General features: G+C 38.0%; 1 protein-coding gene across 4 annotated transcripts in view; it reads left to right on the top strand.

Annotated features, from left to right (window-relative positions):
- The window catches only part of Myo61F (unconventional myosin 61F), a 748,935-nt gene that overhangs the window by 176,440 nt on the left and 547,467 nt on the right, over nucleotides 1–25,028 (top strand). For all 4 annotated transcript variants that reach the window (XR_016546978.1, XM_090374260.1, XM_090374259.1 and 1 more), the window contains exon 5: nucleotides 18,670–18,750. Coding sequence is in view for 3 of the 4 variants with exons in the window: in XM_090374260.1 (XP_090230386.1) it covers nucleotides 18,670–18,750 (81 nt within the window). In the remaining variant the exon portion in view is untranslated. The remainder of the gene's footprint in view (nucleotides 1–18,669; nucleotides 18,751–25,028) is intronic.

Below are 25,028 nucleotides of genomic sequence, written 5' to 3'. Positions count from 1 at the left end.
CTACTCCTTTGGTTCCTTAAATGTAGCAGGTTATAAAGCAAAGAACAAGCAGAGCTTTGTGTACTCCAAAGACTACTTCAGCTGTAAGGTCAGCACCCCATGGACATGAACTTTTGGTACCATCAATAGTTCATATCCATGTCATGTCCATTTGTCAGATTCTGAATCTGGTATCACATGTTGTCAAATTCTGAATCTGACATTTGTGATCCAGAGCATGCTCTGACCAAGAAATTCACAACTGGACTACAGTTGTTTACATAAAATGAACATTCTGAGTGAGAATTAAATCTATCCTAATGGTCTGCAGAGCTTTTAGGGTCAAAACTGAAATCAAAGAATCTGAAAATGTCTGCTAGATTCTGTATTTGTGTGTAGCACATGCTTCTTGATTTGACCGGGGTTCGAGCCCATGACCACCAAATACGGAGGATGCAGAAAGGTCGGGGAATGACCACTGCACATCCCCTGAAGCAATATGGCCTTAGTTTCTAATGCTCCTAAAAAAAACCAAATAACAACAAAAACAACAGCTACAATTTGCAGAACTTAAGCATTTTTTTCTAAAAGCAACTCTGTTCCATCCACCAATCCCTTTGTCCTTCTTTGTACTCATTCTAGCAACTTTATATCCTTCTTAAAATGAGGCCTCCAGACCTGTTTGTAGTACTCAAGGTGTGACCTGATCATTGCATTATACAAGGGGATAATCACCTCCTTATCCCTGCTAGCAAAATTTCTGTATATTATTGACAAGAAAACCCCATGACCTGCTCTGGCAGCCTGTCTGCACTGCTCAGAAAACTTTATATCTGATTGCACAATTATCCCTAGGTCCTTTTCATTCTCCACTATCCTGAGTGTAGTATCACATGGTTGGTATATTTCTCTGGGATTATTGCTACCCATATGCAGTACTTTCATTTGTCAATCTTAAACTTCAGAAGCCACTTCTCAGCCCATCTGCCCAACATTTCTAGATCCTGTTGCAGTAGCATGCTGTCATTATTGTCATTAACAACCCTGCCAACCTTTGTATCATCTATAAACTTTGACATTAAGCCTGATATACCTTCATTAAGGATGAATGGGCCTGTTGCATTGGAATCCATTGGATAACAAATAATTAGGCATATAACCAGTAAAATGAAATATCTTTAATCACAAATAGATACTTGTAGCTTTCGAGGCTGAACGTGCCTCTTTGTCAACAGAAATGGAAACTTTAGAGATAAAATTATTCTAACAGACACAGTTGTGCTAGCAGTGAGGCGTGCGAGGGCACGAGGTAGGCCAATCAATCATTAAACTGGTGTTCATTGTTGCTGCATGGGTGTGCGTAATTTTTTCTCCAGCACTCATCTGGACTTAAAACGGTTGCCTCTAAGATGGGGTGTAGTCTCATGCCTTTGCAACGGTTCATGGCTCTCGACTTACACAATATATTGAGTGACTCTAACCAGAGGCGGTAGTGAAAGTGTCGGGAGTGGTCAATTACTTCGTAGTCACGCTTGGGATTGAGGTCGTGGTGGGTGGACCAGAACACTTCTGGTCCACCCACCACTACTTCAGTCCCATTTATTGAACTATAGTGGAACTGATTAAGAACATACAAAACTTAGAATTAATAAAAAAAATGTTCAATTACGTTTAATTACGAACTTATCCATAGTTGATTGCCGTGCGCTCTCAACTGACTTCATATGAACAAAATAATAGCATTGGTCCAATGCTGACATGGGACTGTTTTCGTTTACTTCCTGCATAAAATAGCATCGTAATTTGGCAATATATTTCATTGCATCTTTGTGTTTTACTTGTTCAGGCTCTGGTATGTCATCTTCATCACTAGCCAACTCTTCAGATACCTTGTGATGTTTTTCTGCAATTTGATCAACAATGTCCTCAAGATCATTTTGATCATAACATTGCAGATTTTTATCGACACACAAGAACTCCTCCACATTTGTAACTTGCTGCAGTGACAGCACAGTTTCAGTTTTGACTGGTGCTGTTTCAGCATTCTCTATGTCTGAATGCTGAAAGATAGCTGGAGCAAAACAGTTTGTAATTGTCTTGCAATCGATCTTGTGCCAGCAATCTGTGACATATAATATCGCTTGTAAAATGGTCACTTTTGCACTGATTTCCTTTGCTGTTAATGATGATGCAAGAGATTTCTTCAATGGCTTCAAGTGTATAGTTAACCAGCTTTGTGCAATGTGTCCTATTCAGATTCTTTATGATACCCGTATCCATGGGTTGTATCAAGGATATTGTTGGGTGAGAACAATTCCATTTGAATGTTGTTCAGATAATCAAAGTGAGGGTGTGCAGCGCAGTTATCAAGAAGCAACAGAATTTTTCTTGAGTTCCACTGTAGTTCAGCATTTCAATTGTTTTAAACCATCCAGTCTGAGTCCCTTGAAACATTGCAGCTTTGCTCTTTTCCGAGTTACATATCCCGGCATATTTGCATAGAATAATACAGTTACGCAATCCATAGCCTCTTTTGAACCCACCAAAATTTTATGTTCTTGGACCAGTGAACTGTTCAGCATGCAACAATAAAGCAAGCCTGTGTCGTCATCATTGTAAATGAATCAGCAGAAAATTGCTGAAGCAAATTGGACAATATCGTTGATTTCCAATGGTTGGTACTTACAAAATCTGCACTACCCTTCTCGCCATGTCCTTTCTCAAACTTAATTTTATGTTGAGCTTTCCACTGTGACAATCGACCATCCATTGCTTAGAAATCATTGTGCCCCAGCTTTTTAGCAGACTCCTCTGCTTTACTTTTCATCATTGGGCCACTGATACATACACCTCGTCCAATTACAATCGAGGACCATTCTTTTAGTGCCTCTTCTACATCAGGGTCCTTTCCTTCTTGCTTCCTTTTCTGTGAAGTTCCTTGCTGCCATTCACGTGATGCCCATGCATATCGTAGTTCATCTTTTTGCTTAATTAAACGTACAGTTGTTGTTTTTGCTACTCTAAATGTCTCTGCCAGTTGCCGTTGACTGCTGTTAGATGGTTGGCTTTTGATCTTGCCTAGCAAGGTAATCTTCTCAGAAAGTGTCAGATCTTTTCTTTTTGACATCCTGCTTATAAACAAAAAATTTTTTTTAGGATGAGCTACATGTCTAGTTGAATTTTTTTGGAAAAAGTTAATCAGTTCTTATACTGTCACAGGTATTCAATATCTACTTGATTAATGTACCTAGTATCCAATTAATTCCTTTTTTTAAATGAGGTTACAATACGTAGGTCTGTGTAAGAAATGAGGTTGCTCACAAGGTTTGAAAAGTTGCTTTAGTGGCCCACGGAGCTCAAAAATTTGGAACAAGCAGTACTGCTACACCACGGTTGGGATGCTTCTATACTCAAGGCCATTACTGAATAAACTGCCATTGGTGTATGCAGTGCACATGCATGTAACTAACAGCAATTTCAAACCCCCCTTTTCTCTCTCCTATTTCCCCTAGTTCGAACTGGTTCTATTGGTCCAAATAAATGTTACCTGCTGGTCCTAATACACAAAGTAAATTGGGGTTAATTTATGCATTTTATTCGGTTCTTGCTCATTTGGTCCTGATATGTTGTGGTGCCTAGCACTGTATGGTGATCTTTTTATTATCCTGGTCTCTTACTGTATCATTTTAATTATGACAACTTTCTATCTGTGCTTGTTGACAGGAGAGATTGCTTCTACAGGGATGGGGTACACTTAAATAGAAAGGGTGCAAGAATATTACCTGATGCTATTGAGGCATTGTTAGGTGGGTCGGAAAACTGCTAGCTTGGTGGTATACACAGACTAAAAGGTTTACAGTGACCACAGACAGAGGCAAAAGTGATTCTTGTACAGCATCTATTAGAATGAGCAGCAGCCCGGAAAGCAAGGCAATGGAGATTTCTAGGACTGCTGGGAGTCATAGTGGAACAAGTAAATACATGGGCTGTGGGCCGACCGGGCTAGCCGAGTGGGTAAAGTACCTGCTCGGCAACCCAAAGGTCGCGGGTTCGATTCCCGCCTCGGGCTTGGATCAAAGTACTGCAAAAACCTTGGGAGGTGCAATATGGCCACAGAAGCCGATGCGCCAACAACTACCAAATCAAAAAAAAAAAAAAAAAAAAAAAAAACATGGGCTGTGTTAGGGTAAGTAAGAGTAAGAACAGGTGCATGTATACTTGCATGTACACCAATGCTAGGAGTATAGTTAATAAATTTGATTAGCTTGAAGTGCTAGTCAAGACATCAAAGGCAGATATTGTTGGGATATTAGGTGGTTTCACACAGACATAAGCAGTGGAGAATTTGAATTTGGGGAGTACAATGTGTAAAGAAAGGATAGACAGAACAGGAAGGGAGGAGGGGTTATGCGGTTAGTTAAGAAACACAAAATCTAAGGAAGTGCATCCAATTGACATCAGTGGACAATACAATTTTGAGTCAGTGTGGTGTGACATAAGAACTGGGAAGGGAAAAATGAGAGTAAGTGTGCGTTATAGGCCTAATGAATCTGATGAGTATAATGAACAATTGCGCAAAGAAACAGAGTGGGCCAGTAAATCAGAATGTCCTATAATGGGGGATTTTAACTTTCCAGATATTGACTGTAACTTGTAGGTTGGTCACTTGCACACTAGCAAGATTTTTCTGGATTTATTGGATGACTGTTTTCTACAGAAACATGTTCAAGAGGCAACCAGTGGGAGTAATACTCTTGATCTGATTATCAGCAGTGATTATTCAAGCATTAAGAATTTGCAGATAAAGGAACCACTGGGTGACAGTGATCACACAGTCACCCAGTGGTGGGAATGTGGGAATTACTTAAAGATGTAACTAAAATCAAGGCTAATGGGAAGGGCTTTTGCTTTTGTAAAGGTGACTACAGAGGTCTCAGACAGTTTTTAAATTTTGTACAGTGCAATCAACTGATGATGTTACCAAAGTTGAATTCTAAATGTGAAGCCTTCAGGGGCTTAATTTTGGAGGCTAATAGACTTTTCATTCCAACTAAGAAATACTAAGAAACTAATGAGGCTTATGACAGAGAAGAACAAATACGGAGGATGCGGAAAGGTCAGGGAATGACCACTGCATATCCCGGAGCAATATGGCCTTAGTTGCTAATGCTCCTAAAAACCAAATAAACAACAACGACAGAGAAGAAAAATGTATGGGATGCATATAAAGTATCAGGTAACACAGAAGCCTGTGGCAGATATAAACTAATCTGTAATCAAGTCACAAAGAAGGTTAGGTAGGGAAAGGCAGATTACAAGAAATCTTTGGCAAAGGATGGAAAGAAAAACAGCAAAGAGTTCTTTACTTATGTAAACTCTAGAAGGAAAGGGATGAATCAGATTGGACCACTTAACATAGATGGGTTGCCTATTAATGATCATGGATGATCAGCTCTGGAAAGATTGTGTAAGGCTCAAGGGGTAGAATTTTTTTCAGCGTGGTCTGTACTTGTTAACAGGAGAGACTGCTTCTACAGGGATGGAATATACTTAAATAGAAAGGGTGCAAGAATATTTGCTGATGCTATCGAGGCAGTGTTAGATGGGTTGGAAAACTGCTAGCTTGGCGGGATACACAGACTAATAGATTAACAGTAGCCACTGGCAGAGCTGAAAGTGATTCTTGCACTGCTTCTATTGGAATGAGCAGCAGCAGCCTGGAAAACAAGATGCAGGGTATTTCAGAGACTACTGGGAGTCATTGCTGTACAAATAAACACATGGGTTGTGTTAGGGTAGCTAAGAAAAAGAACAGGTGCATGTATACTTGCATGTTCACCAGTGCTAGGAGTTTGGAAAATAAATTTGATGAATTTGAGGTATTGCTTAAAGCATCAAAGGCGGATATTGTTGGGATATCAGAGACATGGTATCACACAGATATAAGGAATGCAGAACTGGAATTTGGGTAGTACAACTTCTACAGAAAGGATAGACAGGATAGGAAGGGAGGAGGGGTCATGCTATTAGTTAAGAAACACATAAAATCCAAGAAATTGAAGCCAGTCGACATCGCTGGACAGTGCAGTGTCGAGTCAGTTTATATAGTCAGTTTATATATAGTCAGTTTAGTCAGTCATAAGCACTGGGAGATCAAAATTGAGAGTAGGTGTGTGCTATAGGCCTAATGACTCTGATGAGTATAATAAGAAACTGTACAGAGAAATAGTGGGCCAGTAAATCAGAGTGTCTTATAATGGGGGATTTTAATTTCCCAGATATTGACTGGAATTTGTGGTTTGGTCACTCATACACTAGCAAGGCCTTTTGTGAATTTACTGGATGATTGTTTTCTACATCAGCATGTTTGTGAGGCAACTAGAGTGAGTAATACTCTTGATTTGATTATCAGTAGTGATTCTTCATGCATTAAGAATCTGGAGATAGAGGAACCATTAGGTGGCAGTGATCACAGTGTGCTGACGTGGGATTTACTTAAAGAGGTAGCTACCATCAGGGGTAAAGGGAAGGGTTATTGCTTTCGTAAAGGCAACTACGAGGATCTGAATTTAAATTTTGTACAGTGGGTGGGACCAGCTGATGATGTTACCAACAGCAAATTCAAAATGGAAAGCATTCAAAGAACTTATCTTGGAATCTACTAGGCTTTACATACCAACTAAGAAATATTGTTCAAGTTTTAGGCCTAAATGGATGTCAGATGAACTAATGAGACATGTGGCAGAGAAGTAAAATGCATGGATACATATAAATTAATGGTTGACATGGAAGCCTATGATAGATATAAGCTGGTCTGTAACCAAGTCACAAAGGAGATTAGGCAGGCAAAAGCAGATTATGAGAAATCCTTGGCAAAGGATGCAAAGAAAAACAGAAAACAGTTCTTTACCTATGTAAACTGTAGAAGGAAAGGGATGAATCAGATTGGTCCACTGGATATTGATGGTTCAACTGTTGATGATCCTGCCCGGGTGGCTAACAAACTAAACGAGTATTTTGCATCTACATTCACACATGAGGAGTTATTCAGGAAGGGGAATGCCAGAGATGAAGTAAACTCTGGTAGTGAGCTAGATGATTTTGTAATAACTGAGAGGAAAGTGGAGAAGAAATTGTTGAGGATAAACATAAAAAACGCAACTGGGGTGGACAGCATCTATCAGTTATATTAAGGAGGCGGCAAAGGAAATAAGCCAACCGTTAGCTATAATTATGAGAGCTTTCTTGGACTCAGAGGAGGTCCCCATGAACTGGAGGTGTGGAAATGTATCATCAATTCACAAAGGGGATTCAAAAGGTGACACAAGTAACTATAGACCTGTTAGTTTAACTTGTGTTCTTGGGAAAATAATGGAATCACTGGTTAAAGAAACATTGTAGGATCATCTAGACAAGACTACAGTAATAGGTAAGACACAGCATGGGGGTTGTTAAATTGAGGTCTTGTCTGACCAATTTGATTGGATACTATGATGGGGTTACAAAGCAACTAAATGCCAAAAATAATTTTGATATCATATCCTTGGATTTCATGAAAGCTTTTGATACTGTTGCACCTGTGAGACTGCTGTACGAATTGGAGAGGTATGGCATTAAGGGTAAGTTGCCGCAATTGATAAAGGGATGGTTGGATGGTAATCAACAGACACTGCTCTTCATGGTCAAATGTTATTAGTGGAGTTCCCCAGGGTTTGGTATTGGGTCCATTGTTGTTTTGTATATTTATCAATGATGTTGATGAAGGTATATCAGGTTTAATGTCCAAGTTTCCAGTTGATGCAAAAGTTGATGCAGGTTTGTTAACAACCCTGCCAACAGGGTTGTAGTAAAGACAGTATGTTACTCCAACTGGATCTAGATAAGTTGGAAAAATGGGCTGAGAAGTGGCAACTGAAGTTTAACATTGACAAATGCAAAGTGCTGCCTGTGGGTAGCGATAACCGAAGAGAAATGTACCAATTGTGTGGTATACACTCAGGGAAGTGGAAAGTGAAAAAGACCTGAGCGTAACTTTGCAGTTAAATATGAAGCTCACTGAGCAGTTCAGACGGGCTGCCAGGGCAGGTGATTGAGTCTTGTCAATGATATGTAGGAATTTTGCTAGCAGGGACACGGAGGTGATTATCCTATTATACAAGGCAATGGTCAGGCCGCATCTAGAGTACTGTGTACTCTAGATGTGGTCTGGTCTGGATTGGAGGCCTCATTTTAGGAAGGATGTAGAGTTGCTAGAATGAGTACAAAGAATGGCAACAAGATCGGTGAAGGGAACAAAGGGGTGCTCTTTCCAAGAAAGGCATAATTCCTGGAAGTTGCAGCACCTGGAGAGTAGACCCCTGCGAGTTGATGTGATTGAGGTGTATAAGGCCTTGAATGGGTTGAGCAATCTGAATGCTGATGGGATTCTTCCTCTTGCTCAGATTAAGAACCTTAGGGGCACAGATTCAAATTGAGGAAAGGCAGTTGTAGAACAGTTGTGCAGAAATTTGCCTTTAGCCAGCGAATAGTTGATTGGCAGAAGAGATTTCCATCGTGTGGAAGTTGATTGCCGAAATAAATTTTGGGCTGACCTGGACAGGCATTTGAACGAATGGAGGGGTGAAATGGGAGTTTTTTTTTTTTTTTTTTTATGACTGATGCTGCGTAAGCTTTCTTTCTTGCATCATATGGCTTTGCTAATGCTATTGGGTTCAGAATACGTTTGAGTTAGAATTGGTTTTTTTCTTCACTCCCAAGTTACTATGCACAACCATGACAAAATCATGTGATATTTTTTTCATACAAATGGTTTGCTGTTCTCTGAAAGTAAATTATGTCTGTTGCAATTCCTTTAACTTATTGTGTTTTATTTACCTCAAAGATATCACATATATATATAGAAATGTGATATCTTTGTGATATCTTTTCTTTCAGTGTGACACACTTTATGTTCAAAGTTCACGTGCAACCTTGGGGAAGATCCAGAAGCCACGAAAATCAGTGTCCCCATCCACATCTGACACTGCCAAATATTTTTTGCTAACTATATAAAGGAATTTTATGCTTAGCACTTGTAATAAAAAACAATAAAATAATTTTAAGATAAGTTAATGAATAAATGTTTATCCCTCAAGAATCAATATTGTGAGAAGCTCACTATTTACACCAAGTACGCTAAGTTGACCCTTCATACGATGAATCATAGTGACTACAAGAAATCTTGTATACAAGATCATTTACCTGTACTGAGCAAGAAGGAAGAACTGTGTGATTTTTTTTAATATATTATGGAGCTTCTACATAGGCCTGGCTATAATTTTGAATTCTGTATTTTTAAAGAGTTTATTGTAACATTGTTTGACCTATGGTATAGAAATAAAATGTTTTTTATTGGTTTTATTAATAGGTATCATATTTTCTGTCTTATTTTTAGCTTGTAATCGGATTTGATTTATAATGGAGAGTGGATAGCCTCCTTTTAAAAACCTGTTGGTTAGTGTATCAGTTTCTAAGTGTAAGATGGGTTCAGAAGTAAAATATTTGTAAGTGTTAAAGAACTGGTTAAATATTATGGACCTGTTATAAGTAAATGGATGATAACTTCTATAATGCAGGTACGTTTCTGTGTTGGTGGGTTTTTGATAAATACTAAATTGTATTTTTTGCATGTCTTGTGTAAGAGTGAAATTTAAGAAATTTAGAGCTTTTGTTTTTGTATGTTCTTCCCCCAATTCAAAATATAGTCTCATACGAATGTTGTTAAATACTTGTAGAATGTCCTTATCTCTGAAACTCTTGAAATGAAACTACATGAAAATTCTATCAATTTGTGACATCATTGCCTAATATCGGATTTCTGGTCTTTTTACGCATGCATCAATACAAATAATTTCTCCATTTAAGCCACACACACTTTGCAATATTTTCATCCTGTGAACATGGCAATCAGTCCGTGTTGTCTGCTTAAGGAAGGGAAAAGCTACGAATTTCATTTAATTTGTGTATTCATCCAAATTTTTAATCGTGATTTTAATTTTTAATTGTGATTTTAATTATTTATTCTTTCAGTGGTTTTCAGATTTTAATTATTTATTCTGACACAATGTCTTCTCACACTCCATGGTCTTGCTGATTTGGATTGATGTGTTTCGGGGTTGGATGGGGGCTCTCGCCTTTCAATTTCGCTGTGTGTTGAATCGGTCATATCTCTATGAGTGAAAGAATTCATTAAATTATTTTATCTGTTTTATTGCTGTTGTTGGCTTTGTAGTGCATCAGTGTCTTAGGCCATATTACTCCATTGCATTACTTCTGTATAACAGTGTGTTCATAGGCTGATTTTGTATGTTTCATGGGTTGAAACACCCAGAATAATTCAAAGGGCCCTTCACTTCCCTTATCAGCTAAGTAAAGCCACTATTGGCGATGTGGAAGTGGAACACTGCTGAAACCATCACAAATTGACCCAGAAAACCTCTGAAGCTGACAGAATGAAACTGGAGAAGCCTGCAAAGAGTAAGCCACTCAGAACAATACAGGTTGATGTTATCACAGCACACACACACACACACACACACACACACACACACACACACACACACACACACACACACACACACACACACACACACACACACACACACACACACACACACACACACACACACACACACACACCCTGGCCCTCAGTAAGATGAGTAGTATACATATCAGCATCGGTATGCAGGATGCTGCATGATATGGGTTACCCAGGCATAAAGCTATCCACAACCTGCTACAAGCCTCATTACTGGACATGAATTGGCATATAAATTGTCATTGTTAAGATGACATAAGCAGGGGTCATGTGTCTGTGGTGAACTGGAAACATCTGAACATGTTATGCTGGATTGTCATTGTTATTTGGATGTCAGATCTCAATTGGATAGATGAAATGGTATTTTGGAGAAAGAGCAAATCTGGTTCTGTTCACAGATCATCACCTATTTGCATATTTTAATGACTTCATGAGTGAAGTATTTAGAATATGGAAAACACAAATGCATTATAGTAGTGGCCTGCCTCCATGTAGAAGGGACGGGAAGATTTAAGATTTACAAATGGGAGGTATAAAGTCTATTTTCCTTACTTGGGGCCTAATGGGCAAATTGAAAGTTCAAAAACAAAATTAAGTATTGAGCTCTTTTCATTGTCTATATCTGTCCACTGTAAACTCCAATTCATTTAACAGCACAACATTTCAGTTGATAGCCACAATAGGCTGCGGCCTATGGAATGGCCTTTAGCATTAATGGAATCTTAAATGTATCCACAAGCTGCTAATCATCACAGATAATGCCGGAAGCTGTCTAGCTTGGTATCAGGCCTGCCCTTCTTGGACCATAAACCAATGGGAAACCTGTGCTTTGGAGCGATGTGTCACGGTGCATGGTCTAATAGTCTGACAGTCATGCCTTGTCATGACTGTCAGACATATTGATATGGGAATTTGGTGGAAGAAGCATAATGGTGGGTGTTCTGGACAAAAGCATGAAAGCTGAGGCATGTCTAGATGTTCTGGAATACTGCATTATCATGGCATTGGAGAAGGCCCATACCTGTAACAGCAAGCCAAACTCCATGTCATACTTCTTGCATTGTGATGGACTGGTTTCAGGACATGAGCCTTGAAAAGTTAAATTGGCCAGCCCAGAATCTGATTTCAATCCTATAGAGAACCTGTGGGATGAAGTGTGTGTGTGTGTGTGTGTGTGTGTGTGTGTGTGTGTGTGTGTGTGTGTGTGTGTGTGTGTGTGTGTGTGTGTGTGTGTGTGTGTGTGAAGAGACTGTTCATAAAAAAAAAAAAAAAAAAAGACAATATTTTCTTGCATTTGGTCTTTATGACAGCCCCGTGGATACCGGAGTCATAAAGACTAAATGTTTCAGCAAATGTTATTAGTTTTCTTCCTGTAAATAGAGGTTATATGTAGATATGCATCTGTCCGGATATTAATCTTGGGGCAGTGTGTGTGCATATGTGTGTGTGTACTCCCACCTAAAAGTTTGGGATCACAGTGTAAAACAACAGTTTCTGTTAATATTTTTTAAATTATCTGTGACACTGTAAAGTTTAATATAGAAAAAAAAACACTATGAAGTATTTTAAGATTTTTTTTTTTTTTTTTTTTTTTTTATTAAGCATTGAAAAATTTACAGCAAAAAATACCTAAATGACTAATATTGACAACCATACTGATTTTTCATCACAATATTCTCCATAAGATTTTATCACTGCCTTACACAGATGTGACATTCTGGCAATTAATTTTATAAATATTGTTTTGACTCACATCATTCAAAGTGATCAGCAAGATTTTCCCTAAATTTTGTGAAGACTTCACAGACTTGGTAGGCTAGATTAGTGGCATGCAAACTTATTTTGTTCGCTACTCCCCTTTATTAAATAAAAAATTTACACAACCCCTTAATGTAAAACCTGAAGTAGAATTACCAGATTTTTAGCAAGGAAAAATATCATTTTATAAATAATGTAGTAGATAATTTTATTCGACTACTGAGAAAGGATAAAAAAATTGTTTCCATTTTAATTTACACATTAAAATAATTGGTTAATATTTTAATTGAATACATCATCAACAAACAGCAACAGCATCAGCAACAAATCAAATTCTTATTCTGCAATTAATATTACAAAACAATTAAAAAAATGAACGATTACAAAGAAAACAATTAATAAAAAGGATGAGCCTGGATAACCGATTAATATTTGATCAATATTTAGCATTACCATTAGTAGAGGCATACAATGCAAGCTTATGCAGCATCAGCCAAAAGAAAAAAAAAAAAAAAACCTCCCATTTCATCCCTCCATTTGTTCCAAATGCCTATCCAGCTCAGCCTTAAATTTATTTAAGCTATTAGTTTCCACAACAAAAGATGGAAGCCTGTTCCACCAATCAACTACTCACTGGCTAAAGGCAAATTTCCGCACATCTATTCTACAACTGTCTTTCCTCAATTTGAAACTGTGACCCCTCAGGTTCTTAGTCTGAACAAGATGAAGAATCCCATCAGCATTCAGCTTGCTTAACCCATTCAAGGCCTTATACACTTCAATTAGATCACTGCAGGTGCCTACTCTCCAGGCACTGCAATTTGCAGAAGCCTTTCTTGGTAAGAGCACCCCTTTGTTCCCCTCACCAATCTTGTTGCCCTTCTTTGTACTCGTTCTAGCAACTCTACATCCTTACTAAATGAAGCCTCCAGACCTGTACACAGTACTCTAGGTGTGGCTAGACGATTGCCTTATATAACGGGGTTATCACTTCCCTGTCCCTCCTAGCAAAATTTCTATATATCATTGACAAGACTCTATGATCTGCCCTTGCAGCCTGTCTGCACTGCTCAGCGAACTTCATATTTGACTGCACAATTCCCGCAAGTCTTTCTCACTTTCCACTTCCCAGAGTGTAGTACCACCCAGTTGGTATGTTTCTCTTCGGTTATTGCTACCCATATGCAGTACTTTGCATTTGTCAATGTTAAACTCCAGTTGCCACTTCTCAGCCCATTTTCCCAACTTATCTAGATCCAGTTGGAGTAGCATACTGTCGTTACCATCCATGCCAACCTTTGTATCATCTGTGAACTTGGACATTAAACCTGATGTACCTTCATCAATATCATTGATAAATATACAAAACAACAATGGGCCCAACACCAACCCTGGGGAACTCCACTAATAACATTTGTCCATGAAGAGCAGTGTCCATTGATTACTACTCTCTGTTGTCTCCCACTCAACCATCCCTTTATTCATTGTAGCAGCTTACCCGTGATGTCATACCTCTCCAATTTGTACAGCAGTCTTCCATGTGCAACAGTATCAAAAGCTTTCCTGAAATCCAAGTATATGATATCAAAATTATTTTTGGCATTCAGTTCCTTTGTGACCACATCATAGTAAACAATCAAATTGGTCAGACAAGACCTCCCTTCGACAAACCCATGCTGTGTCTTAACTGTTACTGCAGTCTTGTCTAGATGATCCTGTAATGCTTCTTTAACCAGTGATTCCATTATTTCCCAGAACACAAGTTAAACTAACATGTCTGTAGTTATTTGTGTCACCTCTTGAACCTCCTTTGTGAATTGGTGATACATTTGCACACCTCCAGTCCATGGGGACCTCCCCTGAGTCCAAGGAAGCTCTCATAATTATGGCTAAGTGTTTGCTTACTTCCTTTGCTGCCTCCTTTAATATAACTGGATAGATCCCGTCCACCCCAGGTGCCTTCCTTATGTTTAACAATTTCTCCTCCACTTTGCTCTCAGTTATTACAAAATCACTTAGCTCCCTGTTAGCATTTGATAAACTTCTGGCACTTCCCTCATTGAATAACTCCTCGTGTGTGAATGTAGATGCAAAATACTCATTCATTCAGTTTATCAGCTACCTGAGCATGATCATCAATAGTTAACCCATCTATGTTAAGTGGTCCAATTCAATTCATCCCTTTCCTTCTAGAATTTACCTAAGTAAAGAACTCCTTGCTGTTTTTCTTTGCAATCTTTGCCAAAGATTTCTCATAATCTGCCTTTACCTGCCCCAACCTCCTTTGTGTCTTGATTACAGACTAGTTTACACCTGCCATAGGCTTCTGTATCGCCTGCTACTTTATATGCATCCCATACATTCTTCTTCTCTGCCATTTGCCTCATTAATTCATCTGACCTCCATTTAGGCCTAAACCTTGAACAGTATTTCTTAGTTGGAATGAAAAGTCTAGTAGCCTCCATAATTAAATCCCTGAAGACTTCCCATTTAGAATTCACTGTTGGTAACCTCATCAGTTGATCCCACTGTACAGAATTTAAAAACTGCCTGAGACCTCTGTAGTCACCTTTACGAAAGAAAAAGCCCTGCCCTTTAGCCTTGATCGTAGTTACATCTTTAAATAATTTCCACATCAATACATTGTGATCATTGTCGCCCAGTGGTTCCTTTATCTGCAGATTCTTAATGCATGAAGAATCACTACTGATAATCAGATCATGAGTATTACTCCCTCTAGTTGAGTAATATATATATTACTCCCTCGAGTAGAAAACAGTCATCCAATAAATCCACAAAATCTTGCTAGTGTGCGAGTGACCAACCCACCAGTTCCAGTCAATATCTGGAAAGTTAAAATCTCCCATTATAAGACATTCTGATTTACTGGCCCACTATTTCTCTGCACAATTGCTCACTATACTCATCAGATTCATTAGGCCTATAACACCCATCTATTCTCATTTTTCCTTTCACAGTGCTTATTTCACACCAAACAGACTCAACACTGCATTGTCCACCAGCATCAGTTGGATGCACTTCCTTAGATTTGATGTGTTTCTTAACTAACAGCATAACCCTTCCTATTCTGTCTATCCTTCCTATACACATTATACTCCCCAAATTCCAACTATGCACTGCCTATATCTGTGTGACACCAAGTCTCTGATATCCCAACAATATCTGCTTTTGATGTTTTGCCTAGCACTTCAAGCTCATCAAATTTATTAACTATACTCCTAGCATTGGTATACATGCACCTGTTCCTGCTCCTAGCCACCCTAACATAGCCCATGTATTTACTTGTTCCACTATGACTCCTAGAAGTCCTGGAAATCTCAATTATCTTGGTTTTTTTAGTCTGCTGCCCATTCTAATAGAAGCAGTGCAAAAATTACTTTTGCCTCTGCCTGCGGCCACTGTTAACCTTTTAGTCTGTATATTCCCCCACCACGCTAGCAGTTTTCCGACCCACCTAACACTTTCTCAATAGCATCAGCAAATATTCTTTCACCCTATCTATTTAAGTGTATCCCATTCCTGTAGAAGCAGGCTATTCTGTCAACAAGCACAAACCAGGCTGAAAAAAATTCTACCCCTTGAGCCTTGCACAATCTCTCCAGGGCCGAATCGATTGACAAGGCTCTCATCATATACTCCCTTCTATCATGTCTGGGCAGAATTGCAGAGACTTTCACATTCAACCTGAAGACGCGACTTTTTTTCAACATTGATCTGTACTTGTCGAGTAAATCTGCAGATCTCTTACTCTTAATGTCATTAGTTCCAACGTGTACAACAGTATCACCTTTTGTGCCCTTAAAAGATGGTATCTGCTCTACAACGTCATCAACTTTTGCCCCTGGCAGATATACCCTGTTCCTGTTCCTCCTATCCTTCTTACTTAGTATATTCCCCGTCTCCCTGACAATAGAGTCACCACAATAACTGGTTCCTTTGGGACTTGCACATTCTGCCTTGGAGATTGCCTCTGTGTTGCCTGATTACAGGAGTGAGCTCTGTCGTTGAGCTGGGCAGTTGAGAGCCTACATCAAGCTCTCCTAGCCACCCATCAGAACGCTGAGTTGGCACCTAATTTCTTGACACTCCAGACACCTATTTGAAATTGCTAATCTCATATCATCTTCTGGATCAAGTCTGGAATGCTATCTTGTTTTTTAGCTGTTAATTTTGAGAAGCCAATCTCACATAAATACGTAGACCCGAAAGGTAGCAATGTTTGTTTTGCCGTTTTCAATAATTTTGGATACTTGTCTCGAATGGAAAGCCAAAACTTTTTAACAAGTTTTAGTCTTGAAACGAGCATGTAATGCTTCGTCAGACGATAAGTCGATGAGATCTTCCTTTTGCTTAATATTAATTTCGGGGCATGAAGAAATATCAAAAGCAAAAGAGTAAAGAATGAGAAGAATGACCACATTCCTTGTGTCCTTCCCCCATATTTATCCCCTTTTGGCCTTTACCTTTTATATTTTAAATTCTTAATTTAATTAAATTCTCTCTCTTTCACCATTTTTTAATTGTACTTTGCTTTGGTATGGGTTGTTGTTATCTTTGCGTGCAATTCTGGTGGCTGATTCTAAAGGGTGGCCAAAAATTAACTTTACAACTTTCATATCAAATAATTCCTATAATAAAGACAAAACAATAAATATTTTAACATAAATGCTTTATTTGGGACCTTGCAATTATTTGTGGAATTAATGTCGGCCAAATGGCCGCCTCTTGCTGCCACACAAATGCGAGCTCTTTCAAGAGCATTTCTTATAACATTTCAAAAATATCAGGTGATATTTCAACTATTGCTGCTTGAATATTGTTCAGTCAATGTTGGCTTGTTGGCATAAACACATCCTTTAAGATACCCTAAAGTCTGCAGTGATTAAATCTGGTGATCGTGGCGGCCAGTAGATATCACCGCTTCTGGAGATTAATCGGTGTGGAAACATTCTTTTCAAAATTTCAATTGTGGCTAGTGCTGTGTGACATGTAGCCCCATCTTGCTGAAACCACATTTTCCAAACTCAGTTCATCCAATTTCATGGCACTGTAGTGGTCGCCGTTCACAGTTACAGCATTTACCCATAGCATCTTCAAAAAAAATAAGGTCCAATAACACCTCCTGACCAAATTCCACACCACACTGTCACTCTGCATGGATGTAACAGTCACTTATGAATCGCTTATGGATTTTTATTGCCCCAATAGTGGCTATTTTGTTTAACATAACTGCTGAGGTCGAAATGGGCTTCATCACTCATTATGATTTTCTCATAAAAATTCGGGTTTTTGTTAAAGATAAGTAAGATTGAATTACTGTAGTTGCGACGGTGTTCATGGTCTCGAGGCTAAAATTCTTGAATCAACTGTATCTTATAGGATACATATGCAAATCTTTTTTAAAAATATTCTGCAGAGACAACCGTGAAATTTCAATTTGTTGAGGACGTTGTCTGTTCTTCTGCTACACTTTCATGCACAATTTCAATATTCTCCACCGAGCGTGGACTTCTAACGTGGCCCGACCTTGGTCTATCTGCCACAGCACCGCTTTCCTCGAAATTAGCCACTAAACAAGTAATTGTGTCTGAAAGACATTGTTTCTTCCAAGAATTGGACAGAATTTTCTGAGGGTCACCATTATTGACAACTAATTTTCATAGTATGTTTTAATAATAAGAATGCGTTGTTGAATCTTTAAGCGCTCCATAACAAATTTGCCATGTCTGCACTGCTCGACGGTCAAATATGTACTGTCATGTTCGAACCAAACCAAAATGGCAGCCGTTATAAGTTGTCAAGTTATTTTTTGGCCACCATGTAGAAAATGACACAGGGGATGTATTAGATGACAATATATTTATTTATTTTTATTTGATTATTTGTGTTATAATTATATATATATATATAAAATTAAATTATGTACACACACACACACACACACACACACACACACACACACACACACACACACACACACACACACACACACACACCATAATTTCTTTAGTCTTCTTAATGTTTACTGTTTTCTATATTTGAACCTACATGTTTTGTGTCTCTATGTATAAAAACAGTAGATAATGTTTTGTTCTCTTTTATGATTTTTTGAAAGGTGCTTTTAATTCTGATTTACAGAGTTTGAAGAAATAAACTCTTTGATTTTATTTCTCCTTTTAAAATATAGGGTTATGTGTAGCTATGATTTGTGAGTATTTACTTATAGAATTATTGTTAAATTTTAAATGAAAATTATGGAAAGTTAAGTAATCGTATATTTAGTGTTAACCTTTTTCTTTTCTCTCTCTCTCTCTTTTTTTTTTGTTTTCTTATAGGCCTTTGGCAATGCAAAAACAAATAGAAATGATAATTCAAGTCGCTTTGGAAAATACATGGACATTGAATTTAATTATTTGGTAAGTGCAGTGCTTTTTGTTTTATTTTGTTTCTTTTTTGAAAAATTACTTAGTTAGAGTTTATATAATGTACAATTTTGTTCTCTCTCTCTCTCTCTCTCTCTCTGTATGTGTGTGCATGTGCACACATTATTTTAGATTTTGTGTTAAAATTATGAGAAGAAAAAAAAAATTATATGTTATATGTATGCAGGTTGTATCTTTGGCCTCCAAATGTTTCATTTGGCATCTTCATACAAAAACAAAACCATTCAGTGTAACACACGCACACGCACACACACACACACACACACACACACACACACACACACACACACACACACACACACACACACACACACACACACACACACACACACATTAGAAAATATACATAAAGAGTTTTCAGATAAATGCATAAAATTCAAAGAAAATATGGTATGCCCTCATTGCTTGTCATACTTTTTGTCCATTTTGCTAAGTTGTAGCCAATTGTCTATCACACATGCTATGCAGTCCGTGATAACTCTCATTGCCTCATACGTCTTGTTAGGTCATGCATTGGCATTAGTAGAGGCATATGATGGAAGAAAGCAAGCTTTTAAAACATCGGCAAAAAAAAAAAAACACTTCCCATTTCACCCGTCCATTCACTCCAAATGATTGTCTAGTTCGGCCTTCAATTTATTTAATCTATCAACTTCTACAACAGATGGAAGTTTCTTCCAGCAATCAACCACACGCTTAGCTAATGGCAAACATCTGTTCTACATCTGTCTTTTCCCAGTTTGAATTTATGTCCCCTCAGGTGATTAATCTGGGCAAGAGGCAGAATGCCATCAGCATTGAGCTTGCTCAAACCATTCAAAGCCTTATACACCTCAATCAGATCACCTTGCAGGTGCCTAGTCACCGGGCACTGTAACTTGCAAATCTTAAGCCTTTCTTCGTAAGAGCAACCCTTTGTTCCATTCACTAATCTTGTTGCCCTTCTCTGTACATTTTCTCCAGCAGCTCTACATCCTTGCTAAAATGAGTCCTCCAAACCTGTACACAGTACTCAAGGTGTGGCTGGACTATTGCCTTATACAAAGGAATAATCACCTCCTTATCACTGCTAGAAAAATTCCTGTATATCATTGACAAGACACCATGAGCTACTCTTCCAGACCATCTGCACTGCTCAGAAAACTTCCTGTCTGACTGCACAATTACCCCCAGATACTTTTCATTCTCTACCACCTTGAGTGTAGTACCACATCATACATTTGATATGTTACTCCTAGGTTACTGCTACCCATATGCATTACCTTACATTTTTCAATGTTAAACTTCAATTACCACCCCTCAGCCTATCTGCACAATGTTTATAGATTCTCTTGCAGTAGTGTACTGTCATTAGTGTCATTAACAACCCTGTAGACTTTCTTATCATCTGAAAACTTAGATATTCCTTCATCAGTACCATTAATGAATACAGAAAACAACAAAGGACCCAAAACTGAACCGTGGGGGACTCCACTAATAACATTAGTCCACAAAGAGGAGTCCGTTGATTACCACTCTCTGTCTTCTCCCACTCAACCATCCCTTTATTCATAGCATTTTGCCCTTAATGCTATACTGCCCAATTTGTACAATAGTCTCTTCCTTGTGCAAAAGTATCAAAGGCTTTCCTAAGATCCAAGTATATGATATCAAAATTATTTTTTGTATCCAGTTCCTTTGTGACCACATTGGAGATTGGGAGCGAGAATAGCCTTGCGCAGGCGAAGTTTTCATGGCTCCGGCAAATAGAGAAGTTTTTTTAAAATTTTTTCTGTTTTATTAACTTAAATTGGCTTATTAACTTATTTTCTAGTGTAGCTTTATATTCCTAGTTATGATACTTAGTTTAATTTTTAACTTTGATAGAGATTTTGTAGGTTATTACTTAGTATCGGTAAGGGTATCCAATCCACGTGTTTTACAAGTTTTGCAGCTCTGGCGAACAGAAGTTTTTTGCTATATTTAGCCGCTTTATTGACTTAATTGTTATATTAAATTATTTTCTATAAGTAGCTTGTAGACTTAGTCAAGATCCTTGGTTTATTCTGAATTTAGTTACGAGATTTTGGAAGTTAATTAATACTTCAAATGCAAAGTACTGCATATGGGTAGAAGTAACCCCAGAGAAACATGCCAACTGTGTGGTACTGCAAAGTGTTTGTGTAGGTTACTGGCGGTTTCCAGGGTTTCCCCTATGTCCGCTTTAAGGTGGTAGAAAATGAAAAAGACATGGGAGTAATTGTGCAGTCAGATATCAAGTTTTCTGAGTAAAGCAGACAGGCTGCCAGGGCAGGTCATGGGGTTTTGTCAATGATATACAGGAATTTTGCTAGTAGGTAAAAGAAGGTGATTGTCCCTCTGTATAAGGCAATAGTCTGGCCATGCCTTGAGTACTGCATACAGGTCTGGAGGCCTCATTTTTGGAAGGATGTAGATTCGCTTGATCGTGTACAGAGAAGGACAACGAGATTGGTGAGGGGAATGAAGGGATCGCTGAATTCTGATGAGATTCTTTCACTTGTTCAGATTACGAACCTAAGGGGGCATAAATTCAAATTGAGGAAAGACAGATGTAGAATAGATTTGCGGAATTTGCCTTTAGCCAGGGTGTTTAATTGCTGGAACAAACTTCCATTTGTCGTGTGGAAGTTGATAGATTAAATAAATTTAAGGAGGAACTGGACAAACATTTAGAGGGAATGATTGTGTGAAATTTTTTTTTTTTGGCTGATGCTGCATAAGTTCATACACTTGCTTTCTTGCATCACATGCCACCACTACCTCTGTTACTTGGTGTCTGTAGATTTACAGTTCGTAACTTGCCACCATTGTTATATGATACAACGTTATATCCCTTACTAGATAGTATTAGCTTTGTATAGTATATAATATTATTAATTAATCAGTAAAATTTATTAATCTTGTTAAACTTCATTGTCAATTAAATTGTACTTTTTTAACTAAATACTTATAATGACTTATATTTTAGAAACGGAACATTATTTATTAATACATAACTTGATACAGAAGTTATATGACGATACTCTGAGATAATACTCGATACTGAAAAAAAAAAAAAATAAATAAAAATATATATATATAATGTGATGTAAAAGTTAGGCAAAAGTAATAAAAATAAATAAATATGAATATGAAGCTATCATTAGAGGCAGCAAATGCACATCCTCCACATGAAGCCTAATTATATCTGATAATTAAAAGAAATATGATATTTAAAATAAAAAACATCAGCCAGTAGTACGGCAAAAATACAGAGCGAAACGAAACGCAAAATAATATAAAATAAACAAACAGGGAAGGGAAAGTAGAGATAATAAGACAAAAAGGTAGTCGATAATCCCCTGTATAATTTAGTCATTAAACCCAATTAATAAAAACGATGTAAATTTAAAATAATGCCAATTATATATAATTTAGCGGTACCCCCTCGAAGGTACCAGTTCCAAAAGACGTGAAATATCACCAAAAAGGGGTTAAAGAAACTACAAAAACTAAAATATCAAAATAATAGTTATCAAAATAACTATTATTTTGATATTTTAGTTTTTGTAGTTTTTTTAACCCCTTTTTGGTGATATTTCACGTCTTTTGGAACTGGTACCTTCGAGGGGGTACCGCTAAATTATATATAATTGGCATTATTTTAAATTTACATCGTTTTTATTAATTGGGTTTAATGACTAAATTATAGAGGGGATTATCGACTACCTTTTTGTCTTATTATCTCTACTTTCCCTTCCCTGTTTGTTTATTTTATATTATTTTGTGTTTCGTTTCGCTCTGTATTTTTGCCGTACTACTGGCTGATGTTTTTTATTTTAAATATCATATTTATTTTAATTATCAGATATATATATATATATATATATATTTTTTTTTTTTTTTTATGAAAACCCCAAATACGAAAGGTATCAAAACCTATAGTACTTAGTACCGTGCATGGGTTGAAGGAGATGTATGGGGGGAGGGGGATGCCGGAAACTTTGCTCTAGAGACTAAACATGGGTTTCACCACTTCAAGCCTCCAATAAGCAAAGTGATGGTATTTCACCGGTTGAGGAAAGTCATTTCCCACCTATATTATATATAAATATATAGTGTTATAACTGCATTGGGATATAAGTTTAGGGTTATAATTTTGTATTGAAATTGAAATATTATTGAAATTGAATTGAATTCATGACTAAGACCAGAGCAGCAAAGCAAAATGCTCAAGCTAATGGGAGTGCTGTGGCTCAGGGGAGAACTAAGGGGGCAATTGCCCTCTGAATCACAGCCTTTTAAAATGCGCAGCTTGTTTGGTGTTTTTGGAGCAATCAGGTACGGGACGTGATATTGCCAAGGGGAATGTCTTTCTGTGTGCATGATGTAAGGAGTGTGAGGAAATCAGGTGACAACTCAGTGTTGTTATGGGCCTATATGAGAGCTTAAAGGACAGGGTGGTGCCCTCGAAGGATCTAAATTGAGGGGCCCATAAAACTCTCAGTTGCCCACATCAATGCCAGAGCTTCCACATCATAATGCAACACAGCGGCAAACCCATAAGGCAGAATGCGCTGGTCCAACAGGAACTAGTAGTTGTTAGTGACTCTGTTGTCAGGGAAATGGGGAACATGGTATTATAAAAGGATAGGTGGAACAGGACCAGGGTATGTCTGCCAGGGGCAAAGGTTGATGACAAAGGTTGTATAGCAGATATCATCTTTTAAGGGCACAAAAGGTGATATTGTTGTACACGTTGGAACTAATGATATTAAGAGCAGGAAAGTGGCAGATTACTTAACAAGTTTTGTTTGTTTGTTTGTTTGTTATTTGGTTTTTAGGAGCATTAGCAACTAAGGCCATATTGCTCCGGGATATGCGGTGGTCATTCCTTGACCTTTCCGCATCTTCCGTATTTGGTGGTGACGGGCTCGAACCCCAGTCTAATCAAGAAGCGTGTGCTACGCACTGCTGCTCCTTCCCACCTGGCTACGGAGGCTCTTAACAAGTACAGGTCACTGTTGGAAAAAAGCTATGAATTAAGGTTGAATTTGAAAGTGTCGACAATTCTGATCAGGCCCGATAGGAGGGAGTATATGATGAGAGCCTTGTTCATCAATTCGGCCCTGGAAAGATTGTGCAAAGCTCAAGGGGTATAATTTATTTCAGCCTGGTCTGTACTTGTTAATAGGAGAGACGGGAAGGGGAATGCCCAGAATATATTATTCCGGCAAGGGGAATGCCAAATGTGAATTAAACTCTGGAAGTGAGTTAGATGATTTTGTAATAACTGAGAGGAAAGTGGAGGAGAAATTGTTGAAGATAAACATAAAAAAGGCATCTGGTGTGGATGGGATCTATACTGTTATATTAAAGGAAGTAAGTAAACCCTTAGCAATAATTATGATAAATGCTTCCAAGGGCAACACAAATAATTATAGACCTGTTAGTTTAACTTCTGTTCCAGGGAAATTAATGGGGCCACTGGTCAAAGAAACACTGCAGAATCATCTAGACAAGACTTCAGTTCCAGTTTGGACACCGCATGGTTTTGTTAAGGAGAATTCTTTCTTTTTTTTTTTTTTTTTTTTTATATTTTTCATTTTTGGTGCATTGGCTTCTGTGACCATATTGCACCTCCCAAAGTTTTTGCATTTTCTACTCTGATCCAAGTCGAGGTGGGAATCGATCCTGCGACCTTTGTGTTGCCATGCAGTCACTTTACCCACCCGGCAATCCCGGTCGGTGATGATGATGATTGGATACTCTGATGTGATCATAAAGGAACTGGATGCAGGGAATAACTTTGATATCATATATTTGGATCTTAGAAAGGCTTTTGATACTGTTCGCACATGGAAGACTGCTGCACAAATTCGAGCAGTGTGCCATTGGAGGCAAATTGATTCTATGGATAAAGGGATGGTTGAAGACAGAGAGTGGTAGTCAACGGACTTTTCTTTGTGGACTAATGTTATTAGTGGAGTCCCCCAGGGTTCAGTGTTTGGTCCATTATTGTTTTCTGTATTTATAAATGATATTGCTGATGGTATATCAGGCTTAATGTCCAAATTTGGGGATGATATGAAGTTTGCATTAGTGTCCTTGTTAAGGACACTAATGAAAGTACACTGCTGCAACAGGATCTTGAAAAGTTGAGCAGATGGGCTGAGAGGTGGCAAATGTAGTTTAACATTGGCAAATGTAAAGTACTACATATGGGAGGCAGTAATCTCAGAGTAAGGTAT

The sequence above is a fragment of the Mastigoproctus giganteus genome, chromosome 5, assembly GCF_048544385.1.
Source record: "Mastigoproctus giganteus isolate SK-2022 chromosome 5, ASM4854438v1, whole genome shotgun sequence".
NCBI lineage: Eukaryota > Metazoa > Arthropoda > Arachnida > Uropygi > Thelyphonidae > Mastigoproctus > Mastigoproctus giganteus.
This window is presented reverse-complemented; position numbering and strand designations above follow the sequence as displayed.